Genomic DNA, 13581 nt, shown 5'->3' with positions numbered 1-13581 from the left:
TGCAATGTGTATGTGTGAGAGCATCAGGAGATGTTTAGTGGATGTTTTCCTGGAGGTTTAGAAGGTGAAACCGCAGAAGACATGAGTGTGACTCTTTGTGCTCTGAACCGGGACTTTAATCTCCGCCCCTTCGCTCTCTGAATCATCTGGATGCTTTCAAAGCCTCATAAAGGGGCGGTCTAACAAAATACAGGCCTCACTCTTTAGGAAGCTTCTCCTCCGTATATGTGTGTTGGGTCCACGTGTTCATGTCCAGGTGCGGATGTGGTATGTGTGTGTCCCTTTTTAACTTTAACAGGACTGTGCAACTTCAAGGCTTCTAACGTTACTGTTCCGCAATAACAGTCTGTACTAATAACTCATCTGCCAGCCGTCCTCGACTTTTCCCTGTGACAGCACAAACTGTCATATTTCACCACTTTTTTGTCCTTTTATACATGATACCATCAGAGAGATTGAATAAGAAAAGTTTTATCAAATCAATTGAAAATACAGTGGCCTCAATAATTATTTGGACAGTTTAGCCACTCAAAATATATATAAAAAATAAATAAATCAAGCTTTTAAAGTGACTTGTAATTATTTTCTGCGTGAAATTTTACCCCCCTCCATCTGTCATCTCTCTTAGCTCATGTGAATGCATAATTCATTAACATTTCTTGTCATTCCCTTTACAATGAACAGAAAGCCTTAGATCAGAATGCAATATTTTTATTCAAGGCTTGGTCTGTGAATAAAATATTGGTGACCTTTGACCCCTGTGGTTTTACCCTATTTCTCTGCCTCTCTTTTCCTCCTCTCCTCGGTAAATCGCTCCCTCCTTTCCCTCTTTGCGGCATTTGACCCTTCAGAAGAAACTGGCAAGTACTGTTTTTCTCTCCCTTTTGTCTTTTCCTTCATGTTTGAACCCTCCGGATGTAATGTCTGACCTCTCTCATGTTTGAGTCCATCATCTGGTTTCAGAAAAAAACAAACATACTCAGAAACATAGTTTTATACATTAAAAAGCTATTTTTTACCAGTTTTAATGATGATCTTTTATGATGACTTTCACCATTTCTGTTTATTTCCTTGTATTTTATTTGATTATTTTCTGCTTATTTTGATCAAATGTAACAGGCTAACTTTCTGTCTCTGGACCACCCGTATGCGAGGTCGTGTGCCTGAACAGCAGGGTGTCACAGCAGATAACTGCTTTACTAGACAGAAGCTCAGAGACATATTTTTACAAGCTGTTGTTCAGCTTCCAGCTGACTGTAGAGTTGTGTTTCACTGTCAGGTCATTTTGAATGTACCTGTAAGTTCAAGGGTCTGTTTTTATTCCGTATATCTGTATTGTATTATTTTACCGCGCTGCAATGACAGAACTCATCGAAATGATCTTTGTTCTTACAGATTTTTGATATTTTCTTTCAGTTTCTGAAAGCCTGCAGGTGGACAAATTTGAAGAGTATGGATATACTTTAATAGCACCCAGGTAAGTTTCTTAAAGGGATAGTTCTGCGACTGACTGTTTACTTACCTTCATGTCATTCTCCAAAGGATTCTGAGAAATGTTCCTCTTCGTGTTTTAGAGATTACTGCACAGATCTGAAAGCTCAGAGTGACAACAACACACAATTTCTCATCGACTTCAATCAATACATTGACACAAAGACCCCCAACAACCCACTGTGTGAGTATCTTTCTGGTTCAAATCCAGAACTGAGCTGTAACGGGGAGTGTGGTGGTACCATAGCTTGAAGGCCAGGGATTCAGACCGCTAGTTCAAAGTTCATTGGGGCTGCTCAGGGGTCATAATCTACATTAAAACATGTAGGTCTTTTGAACGACCAACTTTAATTAAAAGCTACTATTAGCTATTAGCTAATAAATGTATATATTTCAACTATTTTTATTTCACTCATTTTGTTTCATAATTCAAACATGTTGCACTTTATAATAGTATTTTTTAAAATACTATAGTATTAAAAAATATCATATTATATTACTAAATAATACCATTACATATTTAATACTTTTTTTATTTATTTGTAGATATAGTTTTTATCAGTATTATAAATATTATTACTTAATTTTTCAATTACGCATTTTATTTATTACAGATATTTTATTCACAATCAAACTACTTTGGTTTAAAAACGTGACATCCAAAGCTGTTCTCTTCTCATACACCTTTTCTTGATTAAATTCGAGGTTTTGTGTGTTTCAGTTTCAGTCTAATTATATGTATTGTTCTCTTGTTGACCGTGTTAATGCTAAGTAAACCTCCTCCCTTTGCCCCCACACACAGACACCCTCCTCCCCTCACCCTTCTCCCCACAGGCCGCTTTGATCTCACCAGGATCTGTTGGTGCTGCGGTAATCACTTGGTTTGGTGCACATGTGTTGAATGTGTAGGTTTGGCTGTAATACTTTATACCTACGAGCCCACCCCCTAATTCGGCACCAATTACCCTGTGTGAAAGAGGAAAAGCAGGACATGTCACAGAAAAAGAGAGAGAGAGGATGTGTGCTGGTACATTGGTAGGGTCAAGGACATTAACTTAACTTAACTACCTAACTTGAATATTTAGATTTATAATATATGAATGTTTATTAGTGCTCCAGAAGTTGATCTCTATTTCAGATGAAGAAATACAACAGAACAAAAATTCACTCACATTCACCAACAGACAATGATTCTGACTTAATGTTGTTGTCTGGTTTTCTTTCTTTTTTTTTCGGTCAAAGAATGAAACTTCCTCATGAGCACAGACAATAAAATGTTGTAACCGGCAAAACATAGCACTGTAAATGCTCAATTTTGGGGCTATTTGTCACAGAGGCCTGGTATTTTAAGTCCACGATTTCCTCGCTGTCAAACACAGGCGGATCAGTTGAATTGTGTTCTTGCGCTGCTCTCAATCAGGTCCTAATGAAAAGCATGCGGCGTGCAAAGGGGGGCGGAATAAAGTTGTACACCAGCTGCTCTTTCTGAAGTGTGTGTGTGTTTTGTCGTAAAGACTTTGCGGTAATGAACTGCAGTGCGATGTTATAAAACACTTTAATGTTCTGAAGGTACCCACACCAAAAAAAACTGAAAAACCTTTGAACACTTACTGCCGTTTCATACCGCCGAAGAATACAATCGTGTTTCACGTCTCGGAAAATTAATCTGCGTGTTACTTTCCCGACGCGTCTGACCGCCTCGTTTTTGCATCGCTGTCTCGCTCTCTTTTTATGAAGTTCTACTTCTTTATGACTTTGGCATCGGTTGCCTCAAAGGTCAGAATGTGGAGCCTGTTCTTACTCATGACCAACAGGTGTTTATGCATTTATCAAGTCAAAGGTGAAGCTTATAATGACGTAAAGCTTTGTTTTGTGCCTATTGATCCTCCGTTAGGTTTTGCTCCTGTAGTTTGAGGGTCATTTTGATACTCGGGCGATGGACGATGGGCGAAGGAATGGCGATATGTCAACTAAGGCCTTTTTATTTGTGTACTGTTCCTCAGGTGATATGGACCTAATAAATAGGATGCTGCTGGACGCTGGCATCACCGCTGAACTGGCCAAACACTGGAGCGAACAAGGACTGTGAGTTGCACCAAATTATAAAAAATGCAAAAAACAAGGCCACGTTCATTTTACCTAAACTTAGGATAGAGACATTTCCGTCATCATTTACTCTCCTGATGTTGTTCCAAACCTGTATGACCTTCTATTGTTTTTTTTTTTTTGTGGAAAACAAAAGGTTTTGAACTATGTTCACGCTGCTCTTTTTCATACAGTGAAAGCATATAGTGATCAGGGGCTGTCAAGTTTCAAAATGGACAAAAGAGCATCATAAAAAGTCTTTTTTGGTGCTATTTTGTCCTTTTAGGAGTTTGTGCACTGTATGCATTTACTGTATGGAAAAGAGCAGCATGAACATTCTGCTAAGCATCTCCGTTTGTGTTCCACAGAGAGAAAGAAAGTCACATGAGAAGAATTAATTTTTTCTGTCAAGTTCATATATTTAAACACTGATTGGCATGAGTACGTTTCTTTCAGTCTAATTTATTTTTGTGATTGTCAGGAATGACAGAATCAAGGCTAAGTTTGTGGCGACAGATGGCGGTGTCACTAGAGTCTATCCTGCGAGGTATATCTGTTATATTTTTTATGTTTAAGAATAGCAGGCCGGTCCATAGGACTAAAATTGCCCCTGTGTGTGTGTGTGTGTGTGTGTGTTTCGCAGTGCTGGTCCAGAATGGACAGAAGAGGCAGAAACGTATGAGTCCAGTTTCTACAAGAGAAGTCTAGACAATGATGTTTATATATTTACATCATACGCAATCAATAGTAAGTATGTGTTTGTGATGATTATACAGGCATATACCACTTTTCCTATGGATTAATGGACATTTTCTGTCCTCTCTTTATCAGAAACTCACGATTCAATTTTAGCAAGCAGAGCGATGGACCTGAGAATTGATGAATTCATGCTGAAACCAGCAGGTGAGAGTCTGACTTTCAGTAATTACCATAGGGATATACTGTAGATAGCCAGTGGTTTAGAAAGATACAACAAAGTATGTAGTGATAAACCAACATAAAAGCCTTGTCAAGTAATCTGACAATATTTTAAATATATATAATATATATAAAAACTCGTTGGCCATTGGCCATCTTGCTCCCTAGATATTGGCATCAACATTATCAGTAGAGCTAATAATATATTAATAATTGATTACTAGTAATAATCGGATGAATCTTTATGGTTTGAATTGTTGTTTATTTAAGAATGTGAACTGATGCAAAATTTAAAACTACCGGTAAACTAATTTTTGTTATATGTTTCAGTTGTCGGTGTAAAACTGGATATACAGACCTGGATGGAAAGCTTCATGAACACTACAATTACGCCTAAAGTGAGTGCAAAGAGTTAACTACCTGTATTTCTGTTAACTGTAGTGCAAGTTAGAAGGATGATTGGAAATATTGCCATTTTGATTTATCCTGGTGTCAGTTTGGCATTTGCATAAATTAGGGATGCACTGATAGTAAAATTCTCTCTGATACTGATAAGTACATAAATGGCAGATTTTTTTATATTTTTTTTGCTATTTTGTCTAAATAAATTAGACAAACATTTAAACTAAAATCAACCTTCTAAATGCTATAGGTGAACTTAGACATCACAACAATAAAATGTTCAGTGTAAAATTGTAAAATTAATTTTAAGATTTGCATTTACATTTAACAGTGATAATAACAGTGTTATTATGTGTTATTTATCTAAACGTAGATGTGAAAAAGAACATGCACAATTAAATATCCAATATGAGCCACTATGTCCAATGTCTACCAATAAATAAATAAAATCTCGAATATTGACTGATAACCGATATTGTATTTATACTTTTGTGCAACTCAATTTGTCTATTTGTAAATCTTCCTGCACAGTGTGTTGGTGAAATCTGTGGGTGCAGGAGAAATGATGCGGTAAGATCATATTTATTTGTTAGATCTGAAGAGATGATATTATCTATATTATATGCAATACCGTTTGACATTGGTTGGATCAAAAATACAGTGCAAAACAGTAATGTGAGATATTGTTACAATTTAAAACAACTGTTTTCTGTTTTAATATGTTTTAAAGTGTCGTTTATTCCTGTGATTTCCTGTGCGTTTACTCCAGTCTTCAGTGTCACATGATCCTTCAGAAATCATTCTAATATGCTGATTTGCTGCTCAAGAAACATTTCTTATTATTATCAGTGTTGTGCAGCTTAATATTTTTGTGGAAACTTTTTTCAGGATTCTTTAGTGATTTTTGTGTAATAATATAAATGTCTCTTTTGATCAAGTGAATACACTGTTGCACAATAAAAGTATTAATTTCTTTAAAAAAAAAAGAAACTTGACTCCAATCTTTTGAAAATTAATGTATATAACTCTAAAACTGTGTTTTTCTTTTCTCACAAAGTATCTGGACTGTGTACTTCTGGACGATGGAGGCTTCCTTGTCATGGCCAATCAGGACGAGCACATGAGTATGGTGGGCCTCTCTCTCTTACCCAATCAGAACTTCTCCAATTTTGCTTCCATTCCACATTCCCCTTCTTTGACCCCTGGAGAGCACCCACCCAACCCCACCTGCACCCCGCCGGCAACAGCAGTAGAGTAAATGTTTAAAGTTCGGCTCAGTGAGGGAAACCAATCAGAGCAAAGTGTGTGCGGGATAAATCACGGCCGGAGTGTTTGGCAGCAGGACTGAAGCCAAGGGGACCGATTGTGCCCTAAATCCCGTCTCCTCCCCTCCGTGTGGGCAGACTCTCCAGGGGTCGGCTAGGACCGCACATTCATTACGGCTGTTATTGCACGGGGAGCGGCGGCCGTTCTGTACACTCTAGGATTTATATCACCTTTGGACTGACTTATAGTCTCGGACGAACGCGCTCTTACATTTTTACGTCTAATACGAAGCTGGAAGCTAAGCTGTGTGTGTTCGTAACAGTAACCAGAACGGGGGCGTGTTTTTTTGTTTTTTTATTCCTCACACACTCGCGGTCGTTATCACACCTCAGAGATTTTCTGGGCTCTCAGACAACTCTTTCTATGGTTTAAATGATGGTAATGATGTAGGTTTTCCTAATAAGATTAGAAGAGATCCTATCGGCCCCACGAGTACGGTGGGCTACACACTCTTTAAACACACAGCATGTAGTTCACAGCGTGAACTAATTCTACAGATAAGTACAGACAGACATCTTCATCCCCATAGTGACACATGCCTGATGCCATCTATTAAACTATAGGACAATGTTGTGAAATGATGACTTTGCTAAGGCAGAATTATTCACTATTGAACACATTCTGCAGAATTTTCCCAACAAGCAGTGTGGAAAACATGAAAAAAGTGGACACATACCATCTGCCTCCATGATTTATTTTATTTTACCTTACCTTACCTTTCCTTAAATTGCCTTATCTTACCAAACCAAACCAAACAATAAGCTTCACTGACAAAGAATCAGATTCAGAAAGCCGCACTTTGTCCTGCAGAAAACTGCTAATAGTTGACGACTCACTCTTCAGGAGCAGATGTATGTGTGTATTCAGAGCTTGATTCCTTGGACTGTTTGTAGCTCATCTCAGGACATCTGCAGAGCAAATGGCGAATAAACAAACATTTCATTGTGGGTTTAAATGATGTTAACTGAAAACGAAAATAGGCTTTGTATACTTTATCAGTGGTACATCTTCAAAGTCTGTGACTGTTTCTTTTTAAAATGAAGATTCACGAGGGGCATGCAATTGTCCCCAGAAATAAGATAAATCTGATAAAACCTTCCTTTGGAGATGTCCCGGAGATATCTCCAATTAGAAAAAGGATTCAACGATTTGTTATGTGCGGTCACGTTTGCCGCTGTTCGGCAAATTTTGTGGACAAAATCCAGTAATTTCAATAGGAATTCACACGATTGGGAATTCCGCGTAAGGGCGAAAGATTTCCCCACACACGATTTTTGCAAAAGGTTCGAGGTGGTCACGCAGTGTTGACTAATAAAAGGCTGCTTGATTTGAAAGTGAGTGTGTGCTTGGCAATGCTACACTTTTGGTAATAAACAATGGAACTTTTTGCCAGCAAAATTGTCCGAAATGTCGTTAATGTGGCCGCAGCTTTACTCTTTAGTAATTATAATTATCCCTGAAAAAAAAAACCCCACAGAAGTCTATGGTACAGTTATGACCCCTATTTTTAAGTAAATTTGTGCATTTTCTGTGTTTTCAGATCGGAACGTTTTTCGGGATGATTGACCCCAGCCTAATGAGAAATATGATGAATGTCTCCCTCTACTCACTCAACAAAACCTATGACTACCAGGCCCTCTGTGAACCCACCAGAGAATCTAAAGCTGCCGCTGGTCTCAGATCAGTCTACGTGGTGAGTTTCATTCTTCTTTGAATTCATTTCAGTTCCTCATGACCAAAAATAAAGTCAGTTTGTAAACCCAAACAAAAATGTGTTTACAGCAATTCACTCACAATGAAAGTCTATCCCGTAGTGGTTTGCGTGTTGTCTTAAAACGGTTTTGGCCAAGTTATCACTTGTAAATAAGGATTTGGTTATGTAGCACATTTTCCTCTGAATATAAAGTTTAGTCATGCGGTTAGGTTAGTGGACTTCATGTTATTGTTCCATATCACACTGATAAGTTAGCCTCACGATACTCTCTCTGATCTGTGTGACTTGAACGATTACGACCTTGTCTTACATGGTGACTAAGTCTCTCAAAACACGCAGAGTCAACCATGAATCATCACAAAGAGACACTTCCTCTCTCATGCTAATCAGAGCAGCGTGTGCGGCAGCTAATCGTCCCCTGAGCACATTCGTTTAGCCTTGTTTGTGGATTTATGCTTGCATCTGCTGAGCTTTCGTCTAATATCTCCCGTATTGTTTGGCACGGGGTCCTTTCTATCTGGCAGGGTCGTAATAGGGGCCCCTGCCAATAAAATCAGGATGTTTTGGTGCTTCTCAGCTCCGGATATGCAACTTGCAAAGTTAGACAAGAATGTCTGAGAGAATGAGAGTTTAAGGTGCCAACATCCCAGAGTTTATGCTGCGAGACTCGGCTAATCTATTGATTTTATTCGGGATGGTATGCCACAAGGACATTTTAGGTGCCCCCGGAGTTATTGTGTAGGTTTAATAACATGTTGTTTGTCCCTTTTAGCCCACCATAGCCGACATCCTGAACATTGGTTGGTGGGCTTCTGCAGCAGCCTGGTGAGTGAAGAAGTGTTTTTGAAATGTTGCCCTAATTAACTTTCTTAGTTCATACAAAAACGAAATTCTGTTATCATTTACTAACCCTCATATTACCTTCCATTTGTGGAAAAAGAAGATCTCTCCTTTTATGTTTTGTAGTGTTGCGAAGTTTAGAAAATGTTTTTAGAGCACATAATAACCAATTGCCTAGAAATATCCAAGAGCTTTTTCAACTGCTTTTTCAACCGTTTAGAAACAAAATTTATGAGATAGTTGTTGTCAGATTTCATTGGTGATTTCAAATATGAAATTTAATCGTAAACTTGGCGAACAGTTTTGGAGAATTTGATGTTTCCCCATTCAAATTAGTAGCTCCACTTCCATGCCCGAGAGGCGTTTCAAAGATGGCCGCCGAGTGAAATGACTTGTCTTAAGGGGACTTTGCTATTATTTAGACAAAAGCAGTTGAAACATTTCTTAGCAGAATCAATATTTCTTTTTTTCTTTTTTTTTCAGGTCAATATTGCAGCAGTTGTTTGTCAGCATCACATTTCCTAATTTCCTTGAGGCAGGTAAGAGCCTGACATTAGTAATTAAATGCTGTGAAACAATGATTAAGCCATTGCAATTTGGCAGTTGGCCTGTTTGTATTATCCTCTGGTTTACTGCCAAAACTACAAATGCTAATGAATGCTAACGATGAAATTGTGTGCAAAGCGTGACCACATATTTATTAGACTGTTTCAGAATGTCAAAATACAATAAATGTAATGGGAAGCATGGTGTAAATTTTGACTGCATTCTGTGTACTTTGGGAAATTTGTATTATTATTTTTTTATTGGCTCACTGACACTTCAGCAGGGGTTATTTAGGCACTGAATCAACATTAATTCAAAGGAACACTGAAAGTATTGTAGCTCACTGTAATTGAATTGCGACTGTGTTTTGTTCGCAGTGGAACAAGATGATGGCCTGTCTGAAATACCACATAAAGAGAGTTGCATTAAAGAGCAGACGCAGTATTTCTTTGAGAACAACGAGACAACTTTTAAGGGGACTGTTGAGTGTCTAAACTGCTCTAGGTAAGAAATGGTGACCATTTTGAAAAATTGAACTTAATCATGGAGGGAAAATTGAACAAAAGCATTTCATTATTCAATGAAATGTTAATAAGTATAATATTATGCAACAAAAACCTTTTTTTCTTATTTTTTTCATTCCTCCTGACATGTACATGCATTCTCCTACAAACAAAGCAAATTATCTTCATTTGGGAGCATTTTTCAAACAATATTGATTGAATACTAAATAAATAAATGAAATATTTATGTAGATGGCATATCGTATAACGATAAATAAATTCAATAGAATATTTTATTATGTAATTATATCATGTTTTTAATTGATTGGAGGCCCAATTCTTAATGATCAAAGTGTTTTTTATCACAGGTGAATTGTGCCCATTAGGTTGTTTATATATATATTTTTTTTTTTTCAGGCAGTTCATAGCTGAAAAGCTTCCGAAGACAAATCTGGTGCTTATTGTTGCTGACACACAGATGAGTTGCCAGATATGTGATGAAAATCCATTCTCCCAGGAAGAAAAGCCTTGTATCCTTCATACACATACAAACAAACTTACCATTTGGTTTTGAAACACACAATGATGATGATAACTCATTAGGTCACTGTCAGTGTTGGGAAGGAAGTTAAGAAACTAACTAGAAAGTAGCTTTTCCAGTAACTCTTTGTGTCTAATTCATTTTAGTTAATCGCTTCATCCCAACAGCTGATTTCAGTGAACTGGGAAAATGGTTGACCAATCATTACCCAACATGTTTATCTCATCAAATGCCTTATTTTACTTGGAAATACTTATTATATCAAGGTCAAATGGTTTGTGAAGTTTTATTTGGAGTTTAAATAATGGGACGCTTGTATTCTGGTGTCTCCATCAGGCTACATTGCTAGCTAAACTAGCAAGACTTAGAGTTGTACCAGTAAAAAAAAAAACCAGCTAGACCACCAATACCAGACCTGCATAAAAACCAGGATGGACCAGCCTTTATAAACTGTTTTTATTTTCAGCAGGGGTGTCTTAAATCCATTTTGGTGAATTGGTGACTTATTCGAATGAATTCGTATGATCTGCTTATGTCCCATTGACATTTAGTTTTAGGGGTGGAGTTGAATCTCATCTCACTTAGAATATTAGCATGTTATTTTTCCTGAACTTGGGCTCACAGCTCCGGGTCCAGATCCCTGCAAGTTAGCCCAGAACCCACGGTATCGGAAAGGTCCGAAAGAGTGCTTTGACAACAACTTTGATGTAAGTCACCCAAACACCTTCTTCCGGCAAGATCCTACAACAGATTGAGACCAAACTAGCGTTCAGCACGACTTGATGTGCATTATGTCTGGATCTCACATGTCCCCTATTCTTCTAAAATGGCTTGTTTTACCTGCTCTCATTTCAGTCATTACCTGATATCTACCACACTGAGACACTGCATGATAATTTTTGAGATATAATGTAAATCAACTTTGATTAGTCTCTGTGTGATAGATCTAGGAGAGCTTGTCTTTGTTTGACATGTTGTAATCTCACAAGAACGTACATTTCATGGCCTAAAGAATGTGGACACCCACTTTTCTGGTTTGGGTGTTTAAGATGGGTGACTAACAGGTCAAGCGTATAGTTATGCTTTTTTTTTAAGAAACGAAGAGTCTAGTGTGGAAGACCTGCACAAAACCAAGACATGAACCCCACCGAACACTTTATCCCATGATATTGAATCTAAACGTTTAGCAAGTACATGTGGGGTGTTCAGGTGTCCACATACTTTTGAGCAAGTAGTGCATCTTTATCTAAACACACACTTCCTGCTCTGGATTCTGTCTATGTCCTTACAGTATTAACGCTTCAAGCACTTCTTCGTGTGTTGCCTAAACTTCTGACTGTCAAACTTTTTTCTGCATGACTCTTCCTCTCTTTCTCTCTCTCCTGCTGTGTATTTGGCTGTATAATATATGTTAGGATGAGGCCATGTGTAGGAGAAATGCAGGCTCTCCTCTGCTCTCCTCTCTGCTCATGTTACTGCTGCCAGTGTTCATGTGCTGTCTCGGGTCAGTCCATCTCTCTATCTCTCTTTCTCTCTCACTCTCTCTCTCTCCTGCATTATTTATTTGTTTATTTATTCTCTGCCAACTGAGAAGTACATTCAGTTTTGCATCGTACAGTATCTCATTTTACTCACAAAGTTTCCACAATCTATTTCAAACAGCAGTGGTTTAGCTCTGCACCTTGAGTACCATGAGTACTTAAATAGTAAATTTAATTTCATCTTTCTTTTCAGAACAAAGACATCTTTCTGTGCAAATTTGATGCGTTACGTGAATCCGCTGCTAAAACAGATCAGGCATTTTGTCGAATAAATAAGGCTATCAGCCGGCACACTTCTGTCTTTTCATCTTTATGACACTTTCTTGCCTCGCTCATTATTGTTATTATTATTATTATTATTTTTCAGACTAATTCAGATTAATATCTCTTTCTTTCATGCATTTATTTTTGCACGGGTCAAACTAATTAGCTTAGCTGTTGCTTCTTGCATCTTCTTAAACTGCTAATGTAACTCATTCTTGACTAATTCAACACCTCTTCATTCGTAGGAATAAATTATCATCAACATATTACAGCATATTTAATAATTGTACTTATCCGAAAGTATAGGGTAATTGTGACAGAAAGTATAGATTAATTGTGACTGTTACAATTACCGTAATTACGAGATGACTTCTTTTAATTAAAAGTAATCATATTTGTATTAATATTTTTAGTGCTGTCAAATCGATTAATATATATATATAAACACACAGACACGCACACACACAATTATAATATACCTAAATATAATAATATATATACACATTATGTAAACAAACTTTTATGTTAGATGATTTGACAGCACTAATGTTTATACTGTATATATTGCTATAAACTTTTAATATATTGCATATTCTCTATGGAGATAATTCTTAATTCAATGGGACTTTTACTTTCGGAACCCCAATTTATTACAAGTTTGACATAAAAAAGGTTTTTCTTCTCTTCATTACGGTAATTCCTACACAATCATCCCATTAATTCCCTACCAGACTTATTGGCTTTCTCTTGTCGGCATGATAACAGGAGCAGAATGAGGAATGTGGGGCATCAGGTCTGACTCCATCTATCGTGTCCGTGGTCATCCTCCAGTTGCTGCTGCTCTGGCTTCTTATTGGACGAGGACAGTGTCTCTCGTGACCTCAGCACAGAGACACCACACCCCTCTACGATGCCAAAACACATACCACATAACATATGAACGTTCATCCGGACTCCCACGCCACAGCCCAGCACATGGAGGGAGAGGCTCTGACCCAGGAAGTACAAAACCGAAGCCATGATCATTCACAGCCCTTGAGGTCAAAGTAGGTCGGAGATGATAAATGAGCAACGACCTTTAACATTTGACCTCTGAGGTCGGACTCTCTCCACATGAGCGACGGGGTGGGCAGACCTTGACACTTCGTCTTCACTTTGCCCATGGAGAAGAACTACGTCCCAGCGTAATAACGAAAAAATGATCCAATCACAACACTGCCAACCAAAGTTTCACCCTTTACCAGTGTGATGCCTTTATTAACCTATTTGTCCTTCAACATATTTACAGCGACTAGTTCCTCAGTATTACAAACCGTTTATATGTGACTTTTATGGCCTCGTCACGTTTGCCCTGCTGAGATATTTAATGGACCCCTCAGGGTCGGGTCAGAATCCAACCTTGTTTGTGGT

The 13581-nt window shown here is 37.9% G+C and overlaps 1 protein-coding gene across 1 annotated transcript in view; it reads left to right on the top strand.

Annotated features, from left to right (window-relative positions):
- The window catches only part of cacna2d1a (calcium channel, voltage-dependent, alpha 2/delta subunit 1a), a 77958-nt gene extending 64658 nt beyond the window's left edge, over positions 1-13300 (top strand). The window contains exons 23-38 of the mRNA XM_056237234.1: positions 1417-1477; positions 1575-1675; positions 3495-3576; positions 4058-4123; positions 4220-4323; positions 4408-4479; positions 4825-4892; positions 5428-5466; positions 5954-6025; positions 7763-7915; positions 8709-8761; positions 9260-9315; positions 9700-9826; positions 10243-10355; positions 10991-11073; positions 12937-13300. Coding sequence (XP_056093209.1) covers positions 1417-1477; positions 1575-1675; positions 3495-3576; positions 4058-4123; positions 4220-4323; positions 4408-4479; positions 4825-4892; positions 5428-5466; positions 5954-6025; positions 7763-7915; positions 8709-8761; positions 9260-9315; positions 9700-9826; positions 10243-10355; positions 10991-11073; positions 12937-13050 — 1364 coding nt within the window. The 3' untranslated portion in view covers positions 13051-13300. The remainder of the gene's footprint in view (positions 1-1416; positions 1478-1574; positions 1676-3494; positions 3577-4057; positions 4124-4219; positions 4324-4407; positions 4480-4824; positions 4893-5427; positions 5467-5953; positions 6026-7762; positions 7916-8708; positions 8762-9259; positions 9316-9699; positions 9827-10242; positions 10356-10990; positions 11074-12936) is intronic.
- Positions 13301-13581: the final 281 nt, after the last annotated feature.

This window comes from Rhinichthys klamathensis, unplaced genomic scaffold (assembly GCF_029890125.1).
Source record: "Rhinichthys klamathensis goyatoka isolate OS25496 unplaced genomic scaffold, OSU_Roscu_1.1 h1tg000485l_1, whole genome shotgun sequence".
In the NCBI taxonomy this organism is placed as follows: domain Eukaryota; kingdom Metazoa; phylum Chordata; class Actinopteri; order Cypriniformes; family Leuciscidae; genus Rhinichthys; species Rhinichthys klamathensis.
This window is presented reverse-complemented; position numbering and strand designations above follow the sequence as displayed.